Source organism: Telopea speciosissima, chromosome 1, assembly GCF_018873765.1.
Source record: "Telopea speciosissima isolate NSW1024214 ecotype Mountain lineage chromosome 1, Tspe_v1, whole genome shotgun sequence".
Classification (NCBI taxonomy): domain Eukaryota; kingdom Viridiplantae; phylum Streptophyta; class Magnoliopsida; order Proteales; family Proteaceae; genus Telopea; species Telopea speciosissima.
Genome location: NC_057916.1, coordinates 12,199,834 through 12,221,341, shown reverse-complemented (window position 1 = coordinate 12,221,341; position 21,508 = coordinate 12,199,834). Strand labels below are relative to the sequence as shown.

The 21,508-nt window shown below is 40.1% G+C and overlaps 1 protein-coding gene across 1 annotated transcript; it reads right to left on the bottom strand.

The window, feature by feature from the left end:
• Window positions 1-717: 717 nt before the first annotated feature.
• Window positions 718-19,895, bottom strand: LOC122649022. Its single transcript, XM_043842370.1, has 4 exons — window positions 19,664-19,895; window positions 10,565-10,740; window positions 1,667-1,865; window positions 718-1,221 (listed from the first exon to the last, which is right to left on the bottom strand). Exons 1-4 carry the CDS (start codon window positions 19,740-19,742, stop codon window positions 989-991), a joined length of 687 nt encoding a protein of 228 aa, XP_043698305.1. The 5' UTR covers window positions 19,743-19,895; the 3' UTR covers window positions 718-988.
• Between the last annotated feature and the right edge of the window lie 1,613 nt (window positions 19,896-21,508).

The following is a 21,508-nucleotide window of genomic DNA, read 5'->3' as shown; positions in this document are numbered from 1 at the left end:
TCCTTACAGGCCTTACCCAGACAATTTTGAAATATGGATATATACATGCAAACATGATAAAAGAGAAAGGAAAGATAAATGCATAGCAATTGCTAGATGCACATAATGGAGTAGGCCAGCTTTGTTCCAGACATTAACCCTCCATTTTTGGGGAACCAAACTTTAGTGGGACTTGCCTTATAGACCCCATAGACCCCTTTTTTCTGCATTACTGATCAAGCATTGCTTAATGCACCTGGCTAAGGCATGAGTAGGAGTCTTTCTTATGCAGGTAGATTGCAACTTAAAAAATCATTTGTGTGATGTTAGCATAACTGATTTAGAGCAGTGCACACTACATTCCTTATGCATGATCAGGATCCTGCCTGTATTGTGGGTCTCATATCTGTATATGGGGACCCCCCACTAACAGTTTGATCCTGACTGTGCATCTCGGGTTCTCCTTAATAGACCATTTGCTAGCATTCTTGATAGAATTGCGGAGTCTGAATTCTAATGAAGCATGTGAATTCTCTCAGGTAAATAGTGTTCAATCTGAAGCTCAAGTAAATCACCATCTTAAATCATTAATTGTAAAGCTAAACTGACTGGAGTTTTAAAACCCACCATCCAAGCATGTGGACTCATTCACAAAATTCAACTGAAACTCAGTTACGACTGTACAACAAAGACATGCACTACTCACAGACTGCAATGTAAGACATCACTTGCTCAATCTTCTCGAAATACATCTTTTCTTGATTGTTTTGTCTCAAAATGTGTATACAAGCAGCACTTGCTAATTCATTTTACACAGCAACCTACAAAAATTTGCAAGGAAATGCTTAGGATTGCCTGTCTCTTGCTTGGTTACTTTTCATGTTATTCATGAAAATTCTAATCAACTAAGAGTTACAACCTAAGGCATTCACTGCTTACAACATAAAAACAACTTTCTTCTCAAAACACATCTTCACCGTGTGTATATGTAATCGGACACAAGATATCTTCATAACACTTGTCCGAGACCCAATTCATCTTCACTGTCATCACCATCTTCAAATAGCTTTAGGAACCGTGCCTGATCCTGCTCCCTCTTCCTCCGCTGCCAATATCTATATGCAGCAACCACTCCAAGAATTGATACAGTTGAAACTATTGCACTGATTAAAATTACCAAAAGCACGTGCATTCTCTTTCCTGTATCTGCTCCATGATGTGAGCCAGATGCATGATCAGAACCTGCCACGGTTAAAAGGAATCATGATATCCAAAGATTAAAGGGCATATCCAGCGCATGAGGCTCCCGCCACTGCAGGGTCTGGGGAGGGTCATAATATATGCAGCCTTACCTCTGGCTTTGTGGAGAGGCTGTTTCCTAACTCGAACCCACGACCACTAGGTCGCAATGGAGCAACCTTACCGTTGCACCGAGGTCCATCCTCAATCATGATATCCTAAGATTCTTTGCCATTAATTATCTTCTCACCACTAATAATATTATTTAGATGTTCACAGTTCTGAATGTTGTCTTTGTAATAAACGACTAAGTGAAACTGATCAACAAGGGTTTCAGGCCCTGTGCTATCAATAGATGTGATCCACTGACTTAATGGTCCAAATTGCCAGCTTGAAGAATGGCGAGTTGTAAAAATCTAACAATAAACTGAAATGTAGAACCACTTACTGTTTTCAAGATGAACACACTGAGGGCACAAAAATGTAGCATCGAATTCCTTGTCCTTGGAATGCACATAGGTCCCATCAGAATCTAGAAAATCAGAAGAACAAAACTCCCACTCATCAAATACGTCAGCTGGTTTCAGGATGTCCAGCTCATACAACCCACATCGTTTGCATTTCTTATCAGGAAGCTCTGTCAGAGGCTGCATACAAAGACAATAATTTCATTGTTCACTTATCTGGAAGAAAGTAATTAAGGGTACATGTAAAATGAAAGCGACTAAAGCTCTCTTTGGTTTGATTTCACATTCAGGGGGTGTTTTCAAAATTTTTAGGGTATTTTGGTATGATTTTTACACCCTGTTTATTGGAAATAGAAAGTAACTAAAGCTGAAACCTCTCTCTCATCTGCTCCCTGCAAACCCACCCCAAACTTTATACAACCTCCTCTCCCCCCCCCCTCCCTTCTCTAAACAGTCGGAAGAACTTGTCCAGTGTCAACAAAAATAACCAAATCCTTGACGGCAATGTCGGGAAAAAAATCTGCGTTTTCTAGGGTTTTGTCAGAGAGAGGAGATACGACAAGGAGAAGAAGAGAGCTCCTCTTCTCATGTCGGCAGAGTGAAAGAGGACCTATCAGAGCAGGGGAAAACCCTTGGTCGGCAATTATGGGGAGTCGCCTCTTTCCTTGCTTCTTCTCCAGTCAGCTCTTCTTCTACGGCCCCCTTGGGTTCTACTTCCACCACCCATGATTCTTCTTATCAGACACTTCTCGGCATTTGCAATGATTTCACTGCGATTGGTGGCAGCTTCAAGTCTAGGCTTTCTGTACTCTCCACCAATAAGGCTGTTAATGAGATCTTTTGCTTGGCCTTCAATTTTCTGCAGTTCTCCAAGGATGGTGATTATGAAGGTGGTGAGGATGTTGACGAGTCTTCTGTGGAGGATCATGGTGGTGACATTGCTGGTGTTACAGAGGAGGTTTTGGAATTTGTTTGGGAGATGTAACTGTGACCCGAATGTTGGATCCCACCCCACCCTCCAACTGTCTGTGACTTTCAAAACCATTGCAACTCCTCCATCAAAGGCTCCAACACGATATCCTTCCTCCTTCGATCTTGAGCCTCATCACACACAATATAGTGAAGTTCAAGCCAATCCTCTAAGCCCGAGTTGTGAACAAGGTTTAATATTTCGCGATATCTCGGTATCTCGGGCCTACCAAGATATCCGAGATACCCGAAATATCGCGAAATATGACCGAAATATTGCATTTTTTCTGCGATATTTCGGGGGTCCATCTCGGGGGGTATTTGGCCATATCTAGGCCTGAAACTTCATGGACAACCTTATTTAAGCTTAATAAACACATTTAAACCATAAAATTGCAAAAATATGAATTCAAATTGGTGTTTTGGGCTTGCACTTTTGATTGACATACGGTCGCCGACCCTAATGTATAAATAGTTAAATACACATAGATTAGATAGTTAATATTTAATAATAGTATTTAACTTCATCACATATCAAGTTAAAGCCAATACACATTGATGAGTACCATGATTCTCATAAACTCCATAATATTCAATAACTCAAAACTCAATAGCTCAAATGCTTAAAGCCTTAAAGGTAATACACTAAGTGTCAAAGTCACAAGACTCGCAAGTCACAACTCACAAGTTCATAGATCAATGAAATCACAACTTAAGTTACAAATTACAAGTGCTAAACTACTAATAGTAGTTGTTGTGCCTCCCTGGATCAATCCCACTCATGCCTCGCTGGAGTCAACGTCCATTGCTCTCTGTTTGAAGGACATATGTGGACCACGGTATAGAATCGGAGAAGAAACGAGTGTAGTCATCCACAAGTGTCACGTAAATGGAATCATCAACATACTGTAGGTAACCTATCCTAGGATATAAGCTAGGGTTACCAATCGATCCAGTCCGTGAAGAAGATGATCCACTGTGATATGATGTTGGCGCCGGCGCAAGTAGGGACCATATGACAACCTACAACATCTTTAGATCCTCCAGTCAGATGTTGTTTAAGTCTACTGGACCCACCTCCCATAAATTGCATGTGACAATAGTTACATATAGATTTTCTCTTATCCCCATCAATGGGAGTGCCATGTAACCATGCAATGTCACCCCTATGCTGGCTGGCTGGTCTCTCTTGTTCCCTCTGTTCTCTTTGTTCCCTCCGCCCCCTTTGTTGACTACTTTCCCCCACCTTTTGCTTTCCCTTCGCACGTTGTCTATCACGATCCGCCATAATGATACTTGTTTACTGCAATGTAAGTAACACAAATAATTAAAAAACTTAATGTAGATGCACTTCAATTGACACTTTTAGATTACTAATACACTTGTATAGTTATTTAATATTTTTCCCCTAACCCTTATATTTTTCACATAATTAAAACCAATTTTTTATATATAATGTTAATATAAGTATTGACCTAACACAACAAAACCAAAAATTAGTAAACATAATATACATGTAATGCATTTCAAAACATATAGAAATAACTTTCATATTTTTTCATTATCTTTTAAACTAAAAACTCATATTTTTCCTTATTTATTTCTGTTTTTTTTAATTTTTTATATATTTTTCTTAATTTCCGAAAATTAAAATAATTATTTAAGAGCAGAAAAATAAATCCGATACTGTGAAGCCGTAGATCGGCCATTGGTGTCTAACATATATTTAATTCATTACCATCTAAGTCATATTACCCCTAATTATTTTCTATTTTAGTTGTAGGAAAATGAATTTTTAAAACCAGAAAATAAAAATAAAAATACATATGGGAAAAAAATTTCGACACCGTGAGGCTGTAGATTGGCCTCCGGTGTCTAACATATATTAATATCATCAACATCCAACAACATTTGTACAAAGTATTTAAAAAAAAAATAGTTTTAGAGAAATAGAATTTACCTTAAATAGTGAAAATAGGCTTGGATGATGAGCTTAGATGACCCTCCGACGTCTTCCCGGCGACAAAGAGCTTCAACAATGCTTGGATGATGCTTGGAAGGGAGGAAGAAGAGCAAAAAATGAGGAAGAAGAGAGAAAAATAGAGTTTCAGTAGCTCTCGGTCGAAATATCGACCAAGAGCTGCGAAATATGGTATAAAATGGCCCCTCACGTGACACTATTTGTCACTTTTTCAATATCTCGCGATATATCGTGAAGTCCACGATATTTTGTCGATATCTCACGATATATCGACGAAATATTGTATTTTTTTTGTTTCGGATTGGTTTCGTATCTCGGACATGTCGAGATATACGAAATTTGGCGATATATCGCCGAAATTTCGCGAGATTTTCAACCATGGTTGTGAAACCCAGAATCCCCAAAAGGTCAAAATGGATTTCTCTTGTGAAACCAAACAATTCCGTCTTGACTAAAAATCCATTCGTTGACCTATTTTAAGAAACCAATCTGAAATCAAAATCCAATGAAAGAGAGTAAAAGTTTTGGAAGTCTCTCCTTCCCAAGTTCAATCATAATGAGTTCATTTCAAAATAAGGAAAACAGTAAATATAAGAACGGATATACCAAAGCGATTGTGACAATATCAAGGCATTAAGAACCTGCAGCAATAGAGAAGAGGAAGAAGAAGAAGAAGAGAGATTGATGGAAACAAGAGAGGAGAGAAACCTTGCCCACAATTTGAGTTATGAGCAATCTGCCCAAACCGTGGGCTGGGGGAGATATTTATATTAAAAACAAAATCCTACAACACCACCACCACCGACCTACTTAAGTTACATAGAGTAATACCCAAAACACCCCTCAAACATAAACAGATAGAAAACCCACAAAGACAAAAACCGAGACTGCTAAATAGACTACTAAATTTAACACTCCCACTCAAGCTGGAGCAAAGACATCACCCATGCCCAGCTTGGAGCACCCTTGCAGAAAAACATTCCGAAAAATGGCTTTGGTAAATAAAAGATAATTGACAAAAGGTGTGGAGATCAACTTCTTGATTATTGTGTCCCGAATAAAATGACAATCTACTTTAACATGCTTCGTCCTCTCATGAAAAATCGGATTATTTGCATTGTAAATAGCCGAATGGTTATCACAAAACATCTCCATTGGCTTGTTGACTGAATAACGAAGCTCCTGAACAAAGGACCGAAGCCACATCAATTCAGCTGCAATGTGAACCATAGCTAGATACTCAGCTTCAACACTCGAACGTGCCACAATGGTTTGTTTCTTACTCCTCCATGTAATGAGATAACCACCAAAGAAGGTACAATAGCTTGTAGTAGGTCACCAATCATATCAGTACCAGCCCAATCAACATTAGAATAACTAACAATGTTAGTGTGACCATGACGGTGATAAATAAGTCATTTCCAAGGAACACCCTTAAGATACCTCAATATACGACAAGCTGCCTCTCAATGAACTTACTTAGGGTTTTGCATAAATTGGCTAATTGCACCAATAGCAAAAGAAATATCAGGTCGGGTAACAGTAAAATATATAAGCTTGTCGACTAATCTCCGATATTGATGTTTATCTTCAAACTCCTTGTCATCAAATGCTCCAAGTTTGACATTAGGATCCATAGGAGTATTAATATGCTTACAACCTAACTTTCATGTATCACTCAGATGATCAAAAACATACTTTTGTTGTGATAAACTGAGCACTTTCTTACTACGAGTGACCTCAATCCCAAGGAAATAGCTGAGTGCACCCAAGTCCTTCATCTGAAAATGTTGTTGTAAGTAAGACTTAACCTATGCAATCATAAATAGATCATTACCAGACGCAATGATGTCATCAACATAAACAACCAGCACAATGACTTTAGGATCCTAATGACGAACAAAAACTGAGTGATCTGAGTAACACTGAGAAAAGCCATATGTGGCAACAATTTTGCTGAATTTATCAAACCACATCCGTGGGGACTGTTTCAGCCCATAAATGGCTTTGTGTAGCCTACAAACTTTCTTAGTATTCTCCCTATGAGCAACATACCCAGGAGGTTGCTCCATATGTACTTCTTGCAAATATCCATACAAAAAGGCATTCTTGATGTCTAGCTGGTAAAGAGGCCAATCAAAGTTAACAGCCAAGGATATAAGAATTCTTACAGAATTCAACCGAGAAACGAGGGAGAATGTCTCAAAGTAGATAACCCCATAGGTCTGAGGGTAGCCCTTAGCAACCAAACAAGCTTTCAACCGCTCTACTGAACCATTAGGGTTATACTTAATAATATATACCCAACGACACTGTACAAGGTCCTTAACAGGAGAGAGGTATACCAATGTCCAAGTTTTGTGAGTTAGCAAGGCACCCATTTCCACATCCATTGCAGTTTTTCACCCACGGTGAGACAAAGCATCTTTGCAATTGTTAGGAAAGAACTAGGAGGTGAAAGATAAAAGCAAATTGACGAAGAGAAGCAAAAAGATGAAAAATAGAGACAATTAGTAATCAGATACACAACCAAGAAGTTATGACTACAGGAGCGAGTAACTTTCCAAAGAGCAATAGGGAGATCAACAGTAGAAGAATAATCTCTACGCAAAGAGCCGGTTTGGAGAAGGTGAGGAGTGATAGTAGCAAGCAGTGGTTGCTCAGGGCAGCGCTTGTATACTTGCAAGGGCACCTTCGTAGATTTGGGGTCTGAAACCTCAAGAGGAATGATTTGAGGAACTGGAAGGGGACTAGGAGATTCATGACCCAAATAAAAAACAAAGCTACCAAAATATGGTGAATTTTCAAAAGATATAACCTCAACAATAATAAATTGTTGACGAGTAAAATGATCAAAACACTGGTAGCCTTTTTGGGTACGAGAGTAACCAAGAAATAAACACTTGGTAGCCCAAGGAGACAATTTATTAAGGCCAGGACAAAGATTATGGACAAAGCACTGACAACAAAAAATACAAGGAGGCAAACTAAACAAAGAACTGTTAGGAAAAAAACAGAAAACAAAGTTTTACTATGGAGAGCAGAGGACGGCATCGGGTTAATAAAAAACAGGCAGTCAACACGGTATTGTTCTAATAAACTTTGGAACATTCATATGAAACACAAGGGACCTAGCAATGTCTAAAAGATGGCGGTTTTTTTATATAAGAACAGCTGGCTTAATGATTAATCTCATTGTCAGAACAAACCGAAGAAATCTCACGTTGAGTAATTTCCAAAGCATTATCAGTACGCAAACTTTTCGAACAAATACCAAATTGAACTTTGATTTCATTATAAAATTGTTTGCAGACAGACACAAATTCAGAATGATCCTTTAAAAGATACAACCATGCCAAGCGCGAATGATCGTCAATAAAGAAAAAAAGAAAAAAGAAAAACCTAACCGACTTTTAACCCTATTGGGCTCCAAATATCAAAATGAATTAAATCAAATAAAGATTGACTCCTAGACTCGCTACGTGACAGAAATACAGTACGGTGATGCTTACCAAGCTCACAAGCTTCACACTTAAGACGGGAAATAGACTTGCAACTAGGGATGATATACTATAGCTTGGAATGAGAAAGATGCCCCAGCCGGTAGTGCCAATGTAAAGGTGAGACACCAGTAGAAGTAGCAGAGGCTGCCGTGGAGGAAGCAACGTCAAAGTAGTATAAGCCATCCCTCTCCTGCCCTCCACTAGTCATCATCTTTGTCTTGAGATTATGAAACACACAACCAGAAGGATGAAATTAATGGAGCAATTAAGATGTTTAGTCAATTGACTACCAGATAAAAGATTAAGCGGTAATTAGGGAACACGAAGAACAGTAGATGTGAGAGCATAGGAGACAAAGGGACAATACCATGACCCATGACACTAGTAAGAATTCCATCAGCAAGAACAACTTGTGATGAAGAAACAGATTGCAGAAATAAAGAAAACAAATTTGGCTTATCAGTCATATGTGATGATGCACCTAAGTCGATGACCTAGGGAGGGGAGGATGAAGAAGTAAAACATGTAGAAATACTTGAGTGAGCTAATGTAACCGTGGATGTAGAAGAGGATGTCTGAAGCTGCTAAACTCGTTTGAGGAGTTGATTGATCATACCAGTGTGACAGGAGACACCACCCCAATAGAAGGACTTTGATTGGTATCATTGGAAGGCACCATGCTAGTATTCCCATCAAAGACAGTAGTATTAGCAAATTGCTGTTGTGCCTACTGGGGCTTGCCATGCTTTATCCAATATTTGTCAACAGTGTGATTAGGGCGGCCACAATGAGTAAACCAACGAACAACTAGATCAGAAGGTGGATTGCCATGACCACTCGTACCACGTCCATGACCTCCCCCTAATCCACGACCTCTACTAGAAGCACCATTACCATGACCATGACCACCACCATTAGCAACGAATGCCAAATTATCCTTAGAAGAGGTAGTGGAATCAGGCTTAACCAGAGAAGGTGACACAATCTACTGAATTCTATAGTAAGCCTCGTTCATAAAGGGGATCTTCTCACCAGTTAATATTTGACTCTTGACAGATTGAAGATCAGAGTCCAATTCAGACAGGAATTGACAGCATTGGTTGCTGTTGACCATAATGGAAACCCTAGTTTTTCATTGTATTATCAACTAGGGTTTTAGAAGAAAACATACAGCATTGGTTGTTGTAGACCACAATGGATAATTTCAAAAGTGACTCTCAAACTAAAAGAATAATGCTAACCATAAGATCTTAATGCTCTGATACCATGTGACAATATCAAGGCATTAAGTACCTACAACAATAGAGAGGAGGAAGAAGAAGAAGAGAGATTGATGGAATCAAGGGAGGAGAGAAACCTTGCCCATGGTTCGAGTTATGAGCACTCTGCCCAAACCGTGGGCTGGGGGAGATATTTAAATAAAAAACAGAATCCTACAACCACGCCACCACCAACTTACTTAAGTTACATCGAGTAATACCCAAAACACCCCTCACAAATAAACCGATAGAAAACCCACAGAGACATAAACCGGGACTACTAAATAGACTACTAAATTTAACAGTGACAATGGGGTATTTGGTGCAAGATGTAGCAACTTTGAAAAACCAAATCCTGAATTAATAAAGTTCAAGGGTACAATATCATAAGACTAGATTCAACATAGATGAAGAACATAAAAATTATATAAACATTAGTGGTAAGCCAGGCATCATAAACAGAGAGTAATGACTTCTCATAAAGTAGGCAAGCTCCCTCGAATAGAGGGGGAACCCTATTTACTGACTCTTACAACTGTTGTTATAGTGATATTAAAATTTGTAAAGAATACCATATTATGTGCAGGAGTATTTCTGTTATTGTTAGTATATACATGTGTGGAGTTGAGTAGGGTACACAACATCCACATAGATCACCCTTTTCTCCTTGCTGATGTGAAAAATAGGCAATGGTTAATGAGGCCATCCTGAAGAAGTAAAACTACATTGGATTCAAAATAAAATGAAAAGAAGGCAAGGGTTCTCACACCATGAATGAATGTGCTAAAGAAGCAAGCTTCTACACGATGGTAATTCTCATCCCATTCTGCATGAATTACAGGTGCATATTTTAATAGAAGTTAGTTTCTTATCAAAAGAAATGGGGGATTAGAATACACAGCACTGGAAGATGGACAGTTCCTCCAAACCATGTTTGCTAGAAACTATTTGCATAAAGTCATAAACTACTATCAGTGTTCAATTTCATCTTTATATTTTTCTACATATAAAGAGTCAGAGAGTCATGTATATTCATCCAGAAAAAAAAAAAAGTAAAAGAATGGTAAGCCATGTAAAAGAGTTTTCCCACAGATCTTTCTGATTCTACTAACAACTTAGAAAGTATTAGACCATTAGCTCAAAATAACTGAGAAACGAACTACGGACCTGCCAAGATTCCTCACCCTTGAAAGTATATACAACATCTGTTTTCTTCACGTCTGGAAAAATTGTCCTGTTCTCCCCTTCACAATGGAAATAAACTGTTGGTTTCGCATTAAATAATTCATGGGTTTTAAAAATCTGGATGGACTTGAGTGTAACAACTCCTGAAGAAAAAACTCCTGCAAAAGACAGAACAATAGTCAGCCCCCCTAGAATGATAACTAATGCCACCGAGTACCTAAATTAGTATATTACGTCTTACAATAAACATAATTCTCTGGAGAAAAAATAAGTTGACTGATTTCCTAATTGGAAAAATGACAACATATAACAAAGGGTTGGCTGATTCCTAACTTGCTAAGCACATCAGACATGTATGGTTAAAGGGAAGTAGCTTTCGCACACTCACTGAATGATGTCAAAGTATTTATTTATTTAGTTGCAATTGTAATCTGTTTCCATGAACTTTTCTTGAGGGAGAGATCTTTCCAATAACCTTGTTAACTGAGGCCTAAAAGCTCAGAACTACAAAAAATTTTAGAAATATGATAAAAGATTATGAAAAAGTAGAAGAACAAGGAACAGGGTCATTGTTGTCTCTTGGGGTTTACCTGAGTCCCTGATTCAGCCTCTCCCCACCGCCTAGGGGAGGCTCCTTCTTGGCTCTCTCTCTCTTCTCCCCCTCACCCCTCCGGGGTTTTTGGTATTGAATTAATTATTCACCAAAAAATAAATAAAACTGCCTTCTTTAAACTGCTTAATGGCAAGTCTATTTTTTCCACCCTTAACAGCAACAACAACTCTTGTTAGTTCTTCTGTAATCTACATTCTACACATGTTTTTGTGTATGTTACAAATAACTTCATTTAGAAGTAAAAAAACATGCAAAACATACCCCTTTGATCTTTAAAAAAAGAACCTTAATCTCCCAAAACCAAACTCTTATTTACACCGAACCAAATGTGCAAATCTAACAAACAGCTTAGTTACCTTGTGTACATTTTGATAGCTTGCTTCTTTAAACAGCTTAACTGAAAACTTTCCTATTTGCAACTAGAAGAAGTTGTTAACAATACAGGAATTAGGAAAATGCTTGAATGATCTAACTGATCAACCAAGCCATATATTTATAGTATGGAAGATTACATCATAGAGACAAAAATACCCCTAGCTATAGCCGACTTAACTAGGCAGCACAAACACTAAAAATTAAAGCAGTAAAAAGGCCAGAATACCCCCACGGTAGGTGTACATTATTCAACACTCCCCCTCAAGTTGGAACAAATATGTCAATCATTCCCAACTTGACTAAAATAGGATGAAATAGCTTTCCAGATAATCACTTGGAGAAAATATCAGCAAGCTGATCAGTAGACTTCACAAAGGGAACACAAATCAGCCCTTCTTCCAATTTCTCCTTGATGAAATGCCTATCCACTTCAACATGCTTAGTGCGATCATGCTGTACCGGGTTGTGTGCAATGCTGATTATAGCCTTGTTGTCACAGTACAACATCATAGGAAGACGAATAGGAACACCAAGGTCTTGTAGCAAGCCTTTAAGCCAAAGTAACTCACAGATGCCTTGTGCCATAGCACGAAATTCTGCTTCGGCACTAGAACGAGCAACCATATTCTGCTTCTTGCTACGCCAAGTGACAAGATTGTCACCTACAAAAGAACAATACCCAGAAATAGACTTGCGATCTGTAGAACCAGCCCAATCAGCATCAATGTATGCCTCTATTCATAGGTGACCATGAGAAGACAGGAGAATGCCCTTTCCAGGAGCTGACTTCAGGTAGTGAAGGATACGAAGAACAACTTCCATATGAGAAGAGTAGGGATCATACATAAACTGACTCACAGTACTCACAACAACAACAATATTAGGACGTGTGTGTGAGAGATAAATCAACTTCCCCACTAGTCTTTGGTACCGGCCTTTATCAACAGGTTCACCGTCTTTTTCCTTGAGACAAACAGTAGCATCCATAGGAGTATCTAAAGGGTGACATCTTAACAAACCAGTTTCAGCCAATAAATCTAGGACATACTTCCTTTGGGAGAGAAAAATGCCTTTAGAAGATCTGGCAACCTCAATCCCAAGAAAGTATCGTAGCTTTCCTAGATCTTTAATCTCAAACTCTTACCCAAGAAAGGACTTCAACCGGCTGATCTCATCACCATCATTGCCAGTGACCACTATGTCATCAACGTAGACTATAAGAACAGTGAGTTTTCCACCAACCCTCTTTATAAAGAGAGTGTGATCAACATTACTCTGCTTATAGCCCACAGAAATCATGGCCTTGTAAAACTGGCCAAACCATGCTCGAGGTGACTCCTTCAGCCCATAAAGTGCATGCTTCAACTTACACACTTTACCTTGGTTTTTGTCACAAGAGAACCCTGGTGGAATGCCCATATACACCTCCTCATCTAGTTCTCCATTGAGGAAAGCATTCTTCACATCCAACTGTTGCAATTTCCACCCAAGATTGACTGCACAGAATAGCAAAACCCGAACAGTATTCAGCTTTGCAACAGGGGCAAAGGTCTCCTAGTAATCAATGTCGTATGTTTGGGTAAACCCCTTTGCCCCGAGTCGTGCCTTATACCTATCCACAGTGCCATCCACCTTCTGTTTTACTACAAACACCCACTTGCATCCAACAGTTCTCTTCCCAGGTGGAAGAACCACAAGCTCCCATGTACTATTTTTTTCCAGGGCTTCCATTTCTTCCATCATTGTTGCCTTCCACTTTCCATCTGATAGAGCTTCCTGCCAATTGTTAGGAATACGAACAAAAGAAAGAGAAGAAACAAAAGCACGAAAAGATGGAGAAAGGGAGTCATAAGAAACAACATCGGATATAGGATGCTTAGTGCAAGCCCTGACACCCTTATGAATAGCAATAGGTAAATCAGAAGAAGAAGTATTACCAGGTGGAGAGGCAGGTTCTGGGACCAGGTTCGGTAATTGGATGGGTACTGGTGCTATAGTTGGTTGAAGCTGCTTGTGTTTCCTTGTATAAGTTTGCACATTAGATTCATTAATCCTCCTTTGAAATTCACTAATGGTTTTCTGGGCTGGAGTCTGGACTGGAGTCTGAACAGGAGTTTGCTCCCCTTGAATAGGAATGTCAACAACATCATCAGGGATGGTCTCCTCCTGTATAGGAACCTCTCCCCCTGAGGCAGAGGGAGGACTAGGAGTAGGAGGAACAAGAACAGACTCATTGTAAACGGACTGTAGGGGAGGTTCAATGGTCAGCACATCTTCACTAACACTCTCCCGCTGAAGAGGTGGAGACAAATAATAAGACACAGTCTCATGAAAAACAACATCCATACTGACCAATGTACGTCTGGCAGGAGGATAATAGCACTTGTACCCCTTCTGGGTGGCAGAGTACCCTTAAAAAAATGGAGCGGAGACTACGGGGTTCAAGTTTACCAGGGGATCTAGTATCCCTGGCATAGCAAACGCAACCAAACACCCTAGGGGGAACAATAAAAGAAGAAGAGCCAAGTAATAGCTCGACAGGGGACTTGTAGTCAAGGACCCGACTGGGCAGCCTATTAATCAAATAGGCCGCAGTGAGTACAACATCTCCCCAATAAAAGGAAGGAACATGTCGAGCAAACATAAGTACTCTAGCCACCTCCAAGAGATGGCGGTTTTTTCTTTCAGCCACACCATTTTGGGCTGGAGTATCAACATAGCTGGTCTGATGTAAAATCCCATGGCCAGTAAGGTATCTTTGGAACTGACCTTCCATATACTTTGCCCCATTGTCACTTCTCAAGACTTTGAGAGTGGCATTAAATTGGGTCTGGACCATCTTGTGAAAATGCTGAAAACTAGAAAAAACTTCATTTTTTGTGTGCATCAGGTAGACCCAAGTGAATCGGGAATAACAATCTATAAAAGTGACATACCACCTATGACCAGAAAGAGAAGCTTTTCGACTAGGACCCCACACATCAGTATGATCCAATTGAAATAAGGAAGAAGACCTTTTATTAGAAATATGATAGTTTGAACGTGTCAGTTTGGCCAAGACACAAGGCTCACAGAAAAAGTCTTCCGTATTACAATTTTTTATTATTGCTAGTAATAAATGTGATAAAGTTCCTAAGGGGGGATGTCCTAGTTTAGAATGCCATTGGTGTACTTCAAAGGAGAAGGATGCAGACTGACATAGCTGAGAAGGTAAAGCCTGTGTAACAAGAGGGTCACCATTAAGCAGGTACAATCCACCATGCACTTTACCCGATCCAATCGTCTTCGCCGAGTCCAGATCCTGAAAGACACAATGAGATGGAAAAAAGGTCACTTTACAATTCAGATTTTTTGTAATACTACTAATAGATAAAATGTTAGTAGTGAAATTGGGAATATGCAACACAGAAGACAAGGTAAGAGAAGGGGAACAACTAATGGATCCTTTCCCAGAAATAGATGAGAGGGACCCATAAGCTATTTTAACCTTATCCTTGCAAGAAGTAGGGGAATAGGTATGAAAAAGGCTAGAAGAACCTGTCATGTAATCAATGGCACCGAAGTCGATGATCCATGGAGTGGAGACAACCGATGCACAGTGACCAGCAAAGGAAATACCTGAACGGGCAAAATGAGAACCTGATGGTGTGGAATAACTGGCAGTAGACGTAGTAGAGGCAGCGGAAGTTTGTAACATACGCCTGAGAGCCTGAAATTCTTCATGGGAGAAAACTGGTTCAGCAGTGGGGGGCTGTAGTTACACTTTCAGTGTGATTAGCCTTGCCTTTAGGTTTACCACGACCACGTTTGGTCTCAAAATCAGCAGGCTTCCCATGTAATTTCCAGCACTGAGCCTTAGTATGATATGGTTTGTTGCAATGGTCACACTTGATTGGCTCTTTTGCAGGAGCAGCAGTAGCAGCAGCAGCAGAAGCACTACTCTCAAAAGTAGTAGAAGAGTTGGAACCAGCAGCTCGTAGGACTGATCTCTCAACTGTAGGAGTCAACATCATAGCAGCCTGAGGTGTCTCTTCAATGTGAACATAAGAAAAGGCCTGCTCCAATGTTGGGAAAGGAATCCTACTAAGAATTTGCACTCAAATTGGATCATGTTCAGCATTAAGACCAACTAAAAAATCATAAACTTGAAACTGGTGCACATACTTGGAATAGGCAGTAATGTCGTCATGTGTAGAGGGCTGAAATCGAGCATAGTGATCCAATTGTTGCCATAAGCTTGTGAGGACAGCATAGTATTTGGTAACTGACAACTCCTTCTGAGTAGTGGTATGGAGTGTCTTCCGGATGTCATAAACTTATGCATCATTCCCCAATTGTCCATAAGTTCCCTTAGCAGCAGCCCATATCTGTGCGGCTGTTTCAAGGAGAAAGTACTGGTTGGAGAGAGTTCTTGAGGCATGGAGTTCAGAACAAAGGACATAACCATAGCATCATTGGTATTCTATCGAGCTTGAGAGGGGCCCTCTTCAATGGGCTGTTTAGAGGTGCCATTAAGATGGCCACTGAGTCCTCTTCCAGCCACAGTCAAAGAGAGAGATCTGGCCCACATTAGATAATTGGAACCATCAAGTTTAATGGAAGTAGCATAAGGGAGGAATTCAGTCCTGGACTGACCATCTTCTCCAGAAGTAGCCGTGGTCACATCAGAGTCTGGCATGATGAAGATAATCCTTGGCAGAAAATCAGAAGTAAAAGCCTTGAAAATAAGGTCAAGTGATCCTCTTGGCAGCAAAGAAACCTTGAAAGTAATAGCAGCAACAAGCAGCCCTAACCCCCAAAAATCAATAAGGATTAGGGTTTTGAAAAACCCTGAAAGACGAGATCGATTTGGGTTAGGGGTCTTCAAAAAAACTCGAACGGGGCTGATAGTAATGTCGAGTCCTCCTTGAAGTAGTGTGAATGAGATCTCCAAATATCAGCCCAAGCAAAGAACAGAAACCCAAAAATCAATAAGAGTCGGGGGTTTGAAAAAAACCCTGAATTGAGATCGATAATAGGTATAAGCTGCAAATAGGTTGAAATCTCTGTAATATTTGTTGTCCAATACTACTATGATCGATCTCCAATAAGGAAAAAACAGCTTCCAAGGCAAAAGAGAAGCTGATCTTCAAGAAGGGGAGATCTCCAAAAAATCACAGGGACAAGGGCAGCAGCTATCGAACTTGATTTTTGATTAAACCATCTATTGAAGAGGTTGGATTGAAGGCAGCATCTAGATCGTATGATCACCTCATTAGATCTGCCCTAGTAAGAGAAGAAAACAAAAAAAAGAAAGGAAAGGAGAAAGAGAAGATCAAGTGGGAGAAGGTGGAAGAGAGGAACAATGGAAGGTGGTGGGTTTTGAAAACCTAGATCAGAGAAAGTGGCTCTGATGCCATGTTAACAAAACAGGAATTAGGAGAATGCTTGAATGATCTAACTGATCAACCAAACCATATATTTATAATATGGAAGATTACATCATAGAGACAAAAATACCCCTAGCTATATCTGACTTAACTAGGCAGCACAAACACTAAAAATTAAAGCAGTAAAAAGAACAGAATACCCCCACGGTATTCTGGTGTACATTATTCAACAGAAGTTTTATTGATTTTATATAATCTGCACAAGGTTTATGTTTGTGTACGGAACTATTGTCAATTTACAAAACAAATACCTCAATTCTGAAAACTGAATCCCAATCTGCATACTTCACACATGCCAAAAGGGAACTATGGTCCATTTACAAAACAAAGACAAAAAAGGGGGGGGGGGGGGGGGGGGGGGGGGGTGGGGGGGGGGGGGGGGGGGGGGGGGGGGGGGGGGGGGGGGGGGGGGGGGGGGGGGGGGGGGGGGGGGGGGGGGGGGGGGGTTGGTGGGGGTTTGGGGGTTTGGGGGGGGGGGGGGGTTTTTTTGGTGGGGGGGGGGGGTTTGGGGGGGGGGGGGGGGGGTGTTTGGGGGTTTTTTTTTTTTTTTTTGGGGTTTGGGGGGGGTTTTTTTTGTTGGTTGTTTGTTTTGTTTTTTTTTTTTTTTTTTTTTTTTTTTGTATTTTTTTTTTTTTAGGGGGGGGTGGGGGGGGGGGGGGGTTTGATGTCGGGTGGGGGGTGGGGGGGGGGGGGGGGGGGGGGGGGGGGGGGGGGGGGGGGGGGGGGGGGGGGGGGGGGGGGGGGGGGGGGGGGGGGGGGGGGGTGTGGGGGGGTGAAGCAATTGTGAAAATTGAAAACCAATCTGCATACTTCACACGTGCCAAATGGAATACACAGACAAATTCTTTGATCTAGAGGAGAACATGCTAGGACCAAAGAATAGAAGTCAATCATATGAACATCACCCATACATTATTCGGCAAACCTAGTGCACCCTTGTATAGACGAAATAGTAGCACCATACTGTTTTTGCTAACAATGTAGAGGGAGATGAATAACACTCTCCTCTTTCCCTTTGTACACATAGCATCCATGAGCAAGTTCAAAGCCCCTTTCTTTTAAGATGGTGTGGGGCAAAGATTTTCTCAAGTGTTAATATTGAAGTAAAACCCATGACTTTCCATGGAGCTGTTTTACCCTGCATCCTACATATGGCAATATTTTCATGTGAAAGCTAGAGGAATCATTCATTAGGCCTGTTTATCCATATCATCCATCTGCTTTTACTATATTGATAAAATCTTATATAATCATTCAAGAAGATTAGCACATTTATCAAGGTCCTTCTCTGGGAGGAATATCCTAATTAGACATGCCAACACCACATTGAGGTTATTAACCATGAAGCACTGCTCAGTTTTAACATCTTCCTCTGATCCCTAGCACTCTTTTCCTTTTCCCCCATAATTTCAAGACACAAATACATGCATAAGTAGTAAGCAATAAGCAAGAGCCGTAATATTTTCAATTTATATCTGTTGGCCTCTTTCTGCTTTCAGAATATCAATAAGAACTTTAGCGTTTTAATATGCAAGCATCCGAAATTTCGAGAAAGTTACTAATTCAGCTCCAATAAATGGTAAGCAGCTCAAGAAGCATTGTCAAACTACACTTTAGACCTCTTAAGAAACCCCAAAAGAATTAAAAAAACAAAAAGCCAAGATACTCTCCATCCTTCCAAACCTCGGACTCTCATCAGTAGCCTCTTTCTGCTTCAAAATATCATTAGGCACTTTAGCAATTCACTATCAAAACATCCAAAATTTCCTGAAGTTAACAATTCAGCTCCAATAAATGGTAAGCAGCTCAAGAAGAATGTCAAACTATACCCCACACCCTTCAAGATATACCCATAAACAACTTCTCAGAAAAGCCAGGATACTCTCTTTCACCCTTTGGTAGTTTGATTTTCATATTATGTATCGTTATGCCCATAAATTAGATAAACCAAAAATAAAACACCCGGTACCTTTTCTAGAATCATGCAAAAGAATGCCGTAAATCTCTCAATTCCACCAGTGGCTATTGGCCAACCAATTTAGGCTTAGCAGTTTCATCTCTTCCTTATATCTAACCTTCAATTGTCTTGCCATCACAAGAAGCAATTTCCTGTCCTCTTCTTTGGCTATCTTCCACCAATAACATTACAGAGCAAGTAGTATGAACCAACAACAAGGAAAACAGGACGGAAAGCCAACCTCTAAACCCCTTAGCCTCCCAGTAATACTGACAAATCCAAGCGCTCATCTTCCAAAAAATGACGAGTCACCCAAAACAATCGCAAGTAGAGTAACAGAGAACAGATGATAGTATCTTGAGTTGATAAACAGCTATGAACTAAATTATCCACGATCCAGAAGAAAGAATCTCAAGTTCTGCCACACAAAAAGATTGCTTCAAGCGCACTCATTGAAAGCCAGTTCCTTTGGTATTGAAAAACTCTTCATTCCCTTTGATTTGTTTATTTTTCTCACAGTCGCATTGGTTCCGTGGTTTGGATTCGAAGATCAATCGGTAAGGACTATCACTTGGATGATACTATTTTGATACCAGTTCTATTTTGTTTTAACTTTTATCTGACGATTTCCGATAAAAATAAACAAATTCAGAGGATAACATCAATCTGAGAAGCGATCCAAAAACCCTAGTTGAGAAGAAACTTACCCGGAAAGAAGCAAATGAAGAGCGAACCGAGCAGAAGAAGAGCGCGAGCTTTTAAATTCGTCCAAAATCTAATCGTCATAACGAGGTTGCTCCACCCTTCTTGATAATTATGATCTGCTAGCTTGGTGATTGATGAGTTGACTGATCCAGAATCGGACAAAAAATATAGAAAAATGCGCGCGAAAGCTTTGTTCCTCTAAGGAGTTTGTGTTTCGGTAACTACCGGCTGCCGGATTTCCTAACATTGGTCGTTGCCTCGTTGGTCACTTGGTCGTTGGTAGCCAGAAGGAATACTAACTAATTTCGCGCGTATTCTAACCTTGCGCAAGCGTGAGTCGCGTGTTACGTACGCATGGTGAAGAGTCGGTGTTTCGAATCGGGATCGGCCGATTCGGGTGATTCAAAATGACGATTCCTTTCCCCCCCCCCTCTAGGGTTTAGGCAATTCTAGCTGGATTCCGATCATGGCCGATTCCGATGATCAGAATTGGAATTGACGGAGGTTGATTCTCTTGCCAATCACTTGGTAGTTTGAGTTGTGTGGGAGATATGCTTGCGAGCATGAGTTGTGTGTATTCTAACCTTGCAAGCATGAGTTGTGGGATCGGGCTCCTCTCTTGCAAGCACCCCATCCGTGGAGTGCCCAGTGAGGCATCCAACAGCGGGGCTTCTTGCAGCGCGCCGGGATGGAGCCAGGCACACATCCCGATGCGCTGCAAGCAACCTCGCCTTTGGATGCGTCACTAGGCACTTCCTGGACAGAGTGCTAAGAGTAGCCAAATTCGCTTGCTGAGCAAACAATGTTTTGAATTGGATCAGCCGATCTAGGGCAATTCAAAGCGACCAATTCCACTTTTTTTCTAGGGTTTAGGTGATTCTAGTCGATTCCGGTGATCGAAAACAGTCGACGCATTCCAAAACTAGAAAAATGGACTTTTGTTTTTTTTTTGTAAGAATCCATTTAGATGATCCATCATGATACTTTTTTAGGATGGTTCCCCATTTTGAACTACTTGAGAAATAATATTAGCCAATTGATAGTTGGATTAATTGCTCATCTTATGGATTAACCATGTGTCAAATTTTAGACTTCAGTTGAATCAAGTAAGTACCTATGCATGTCTTTTCATCTTTCCATACATCCTCTCGTAGTCCCTAGATTTTCGAAACCTTATTTTGCTACTTGATAAATTATGTTGGTGTTGAAGTTTGACATATCAGCAAGGGACCTTATACTTATAGTATACCCAAAACATAAAATTTGGTCATTAATGGATCTATCGTGTGGTATATATTTAGACCATCACAAGATGCTTGTCAGAAGAGAACACAGACAAATTCCCCTCAAAAGTCCTTGATCCAGTTTATTTGGTGTTAGGATTTAATGGAGAAGGTTTAACTAACACAAAAATACAAAAAAAAAAAAACAAAACAATCTCATTTGAACAGTGCTAAGGGGACCCTGGATTTGGATCAGTGATGTAGAAAAATCCCTCAATTGCACTGCACCATATTAGGCTCGATAATGTCAAGTTACTACCCAGCTTCCTCAATACTACAATATTTTCATACTCAAATCCAAGTAAGAAGGTTAAGAAACTAAAGAAAAACTTTAATCACCATAGTAACTTGCTTTTTGAGTTAGTTACACTATCATCACTGGTAGTAATTTAAAAAAAAAGTGAATTTCTCTTCGTTTTAATTTCATTTCCCTCCACTTCACTCTAATTTCGACCACGAGAAGCCTTAGTAATTTATCTTGGGATCTTTATTTAAATAACATATACAATCAAATTCAAATCTTAGAGACCAATTCCAAAATTTACAAAAAAAAACTACCTTCAG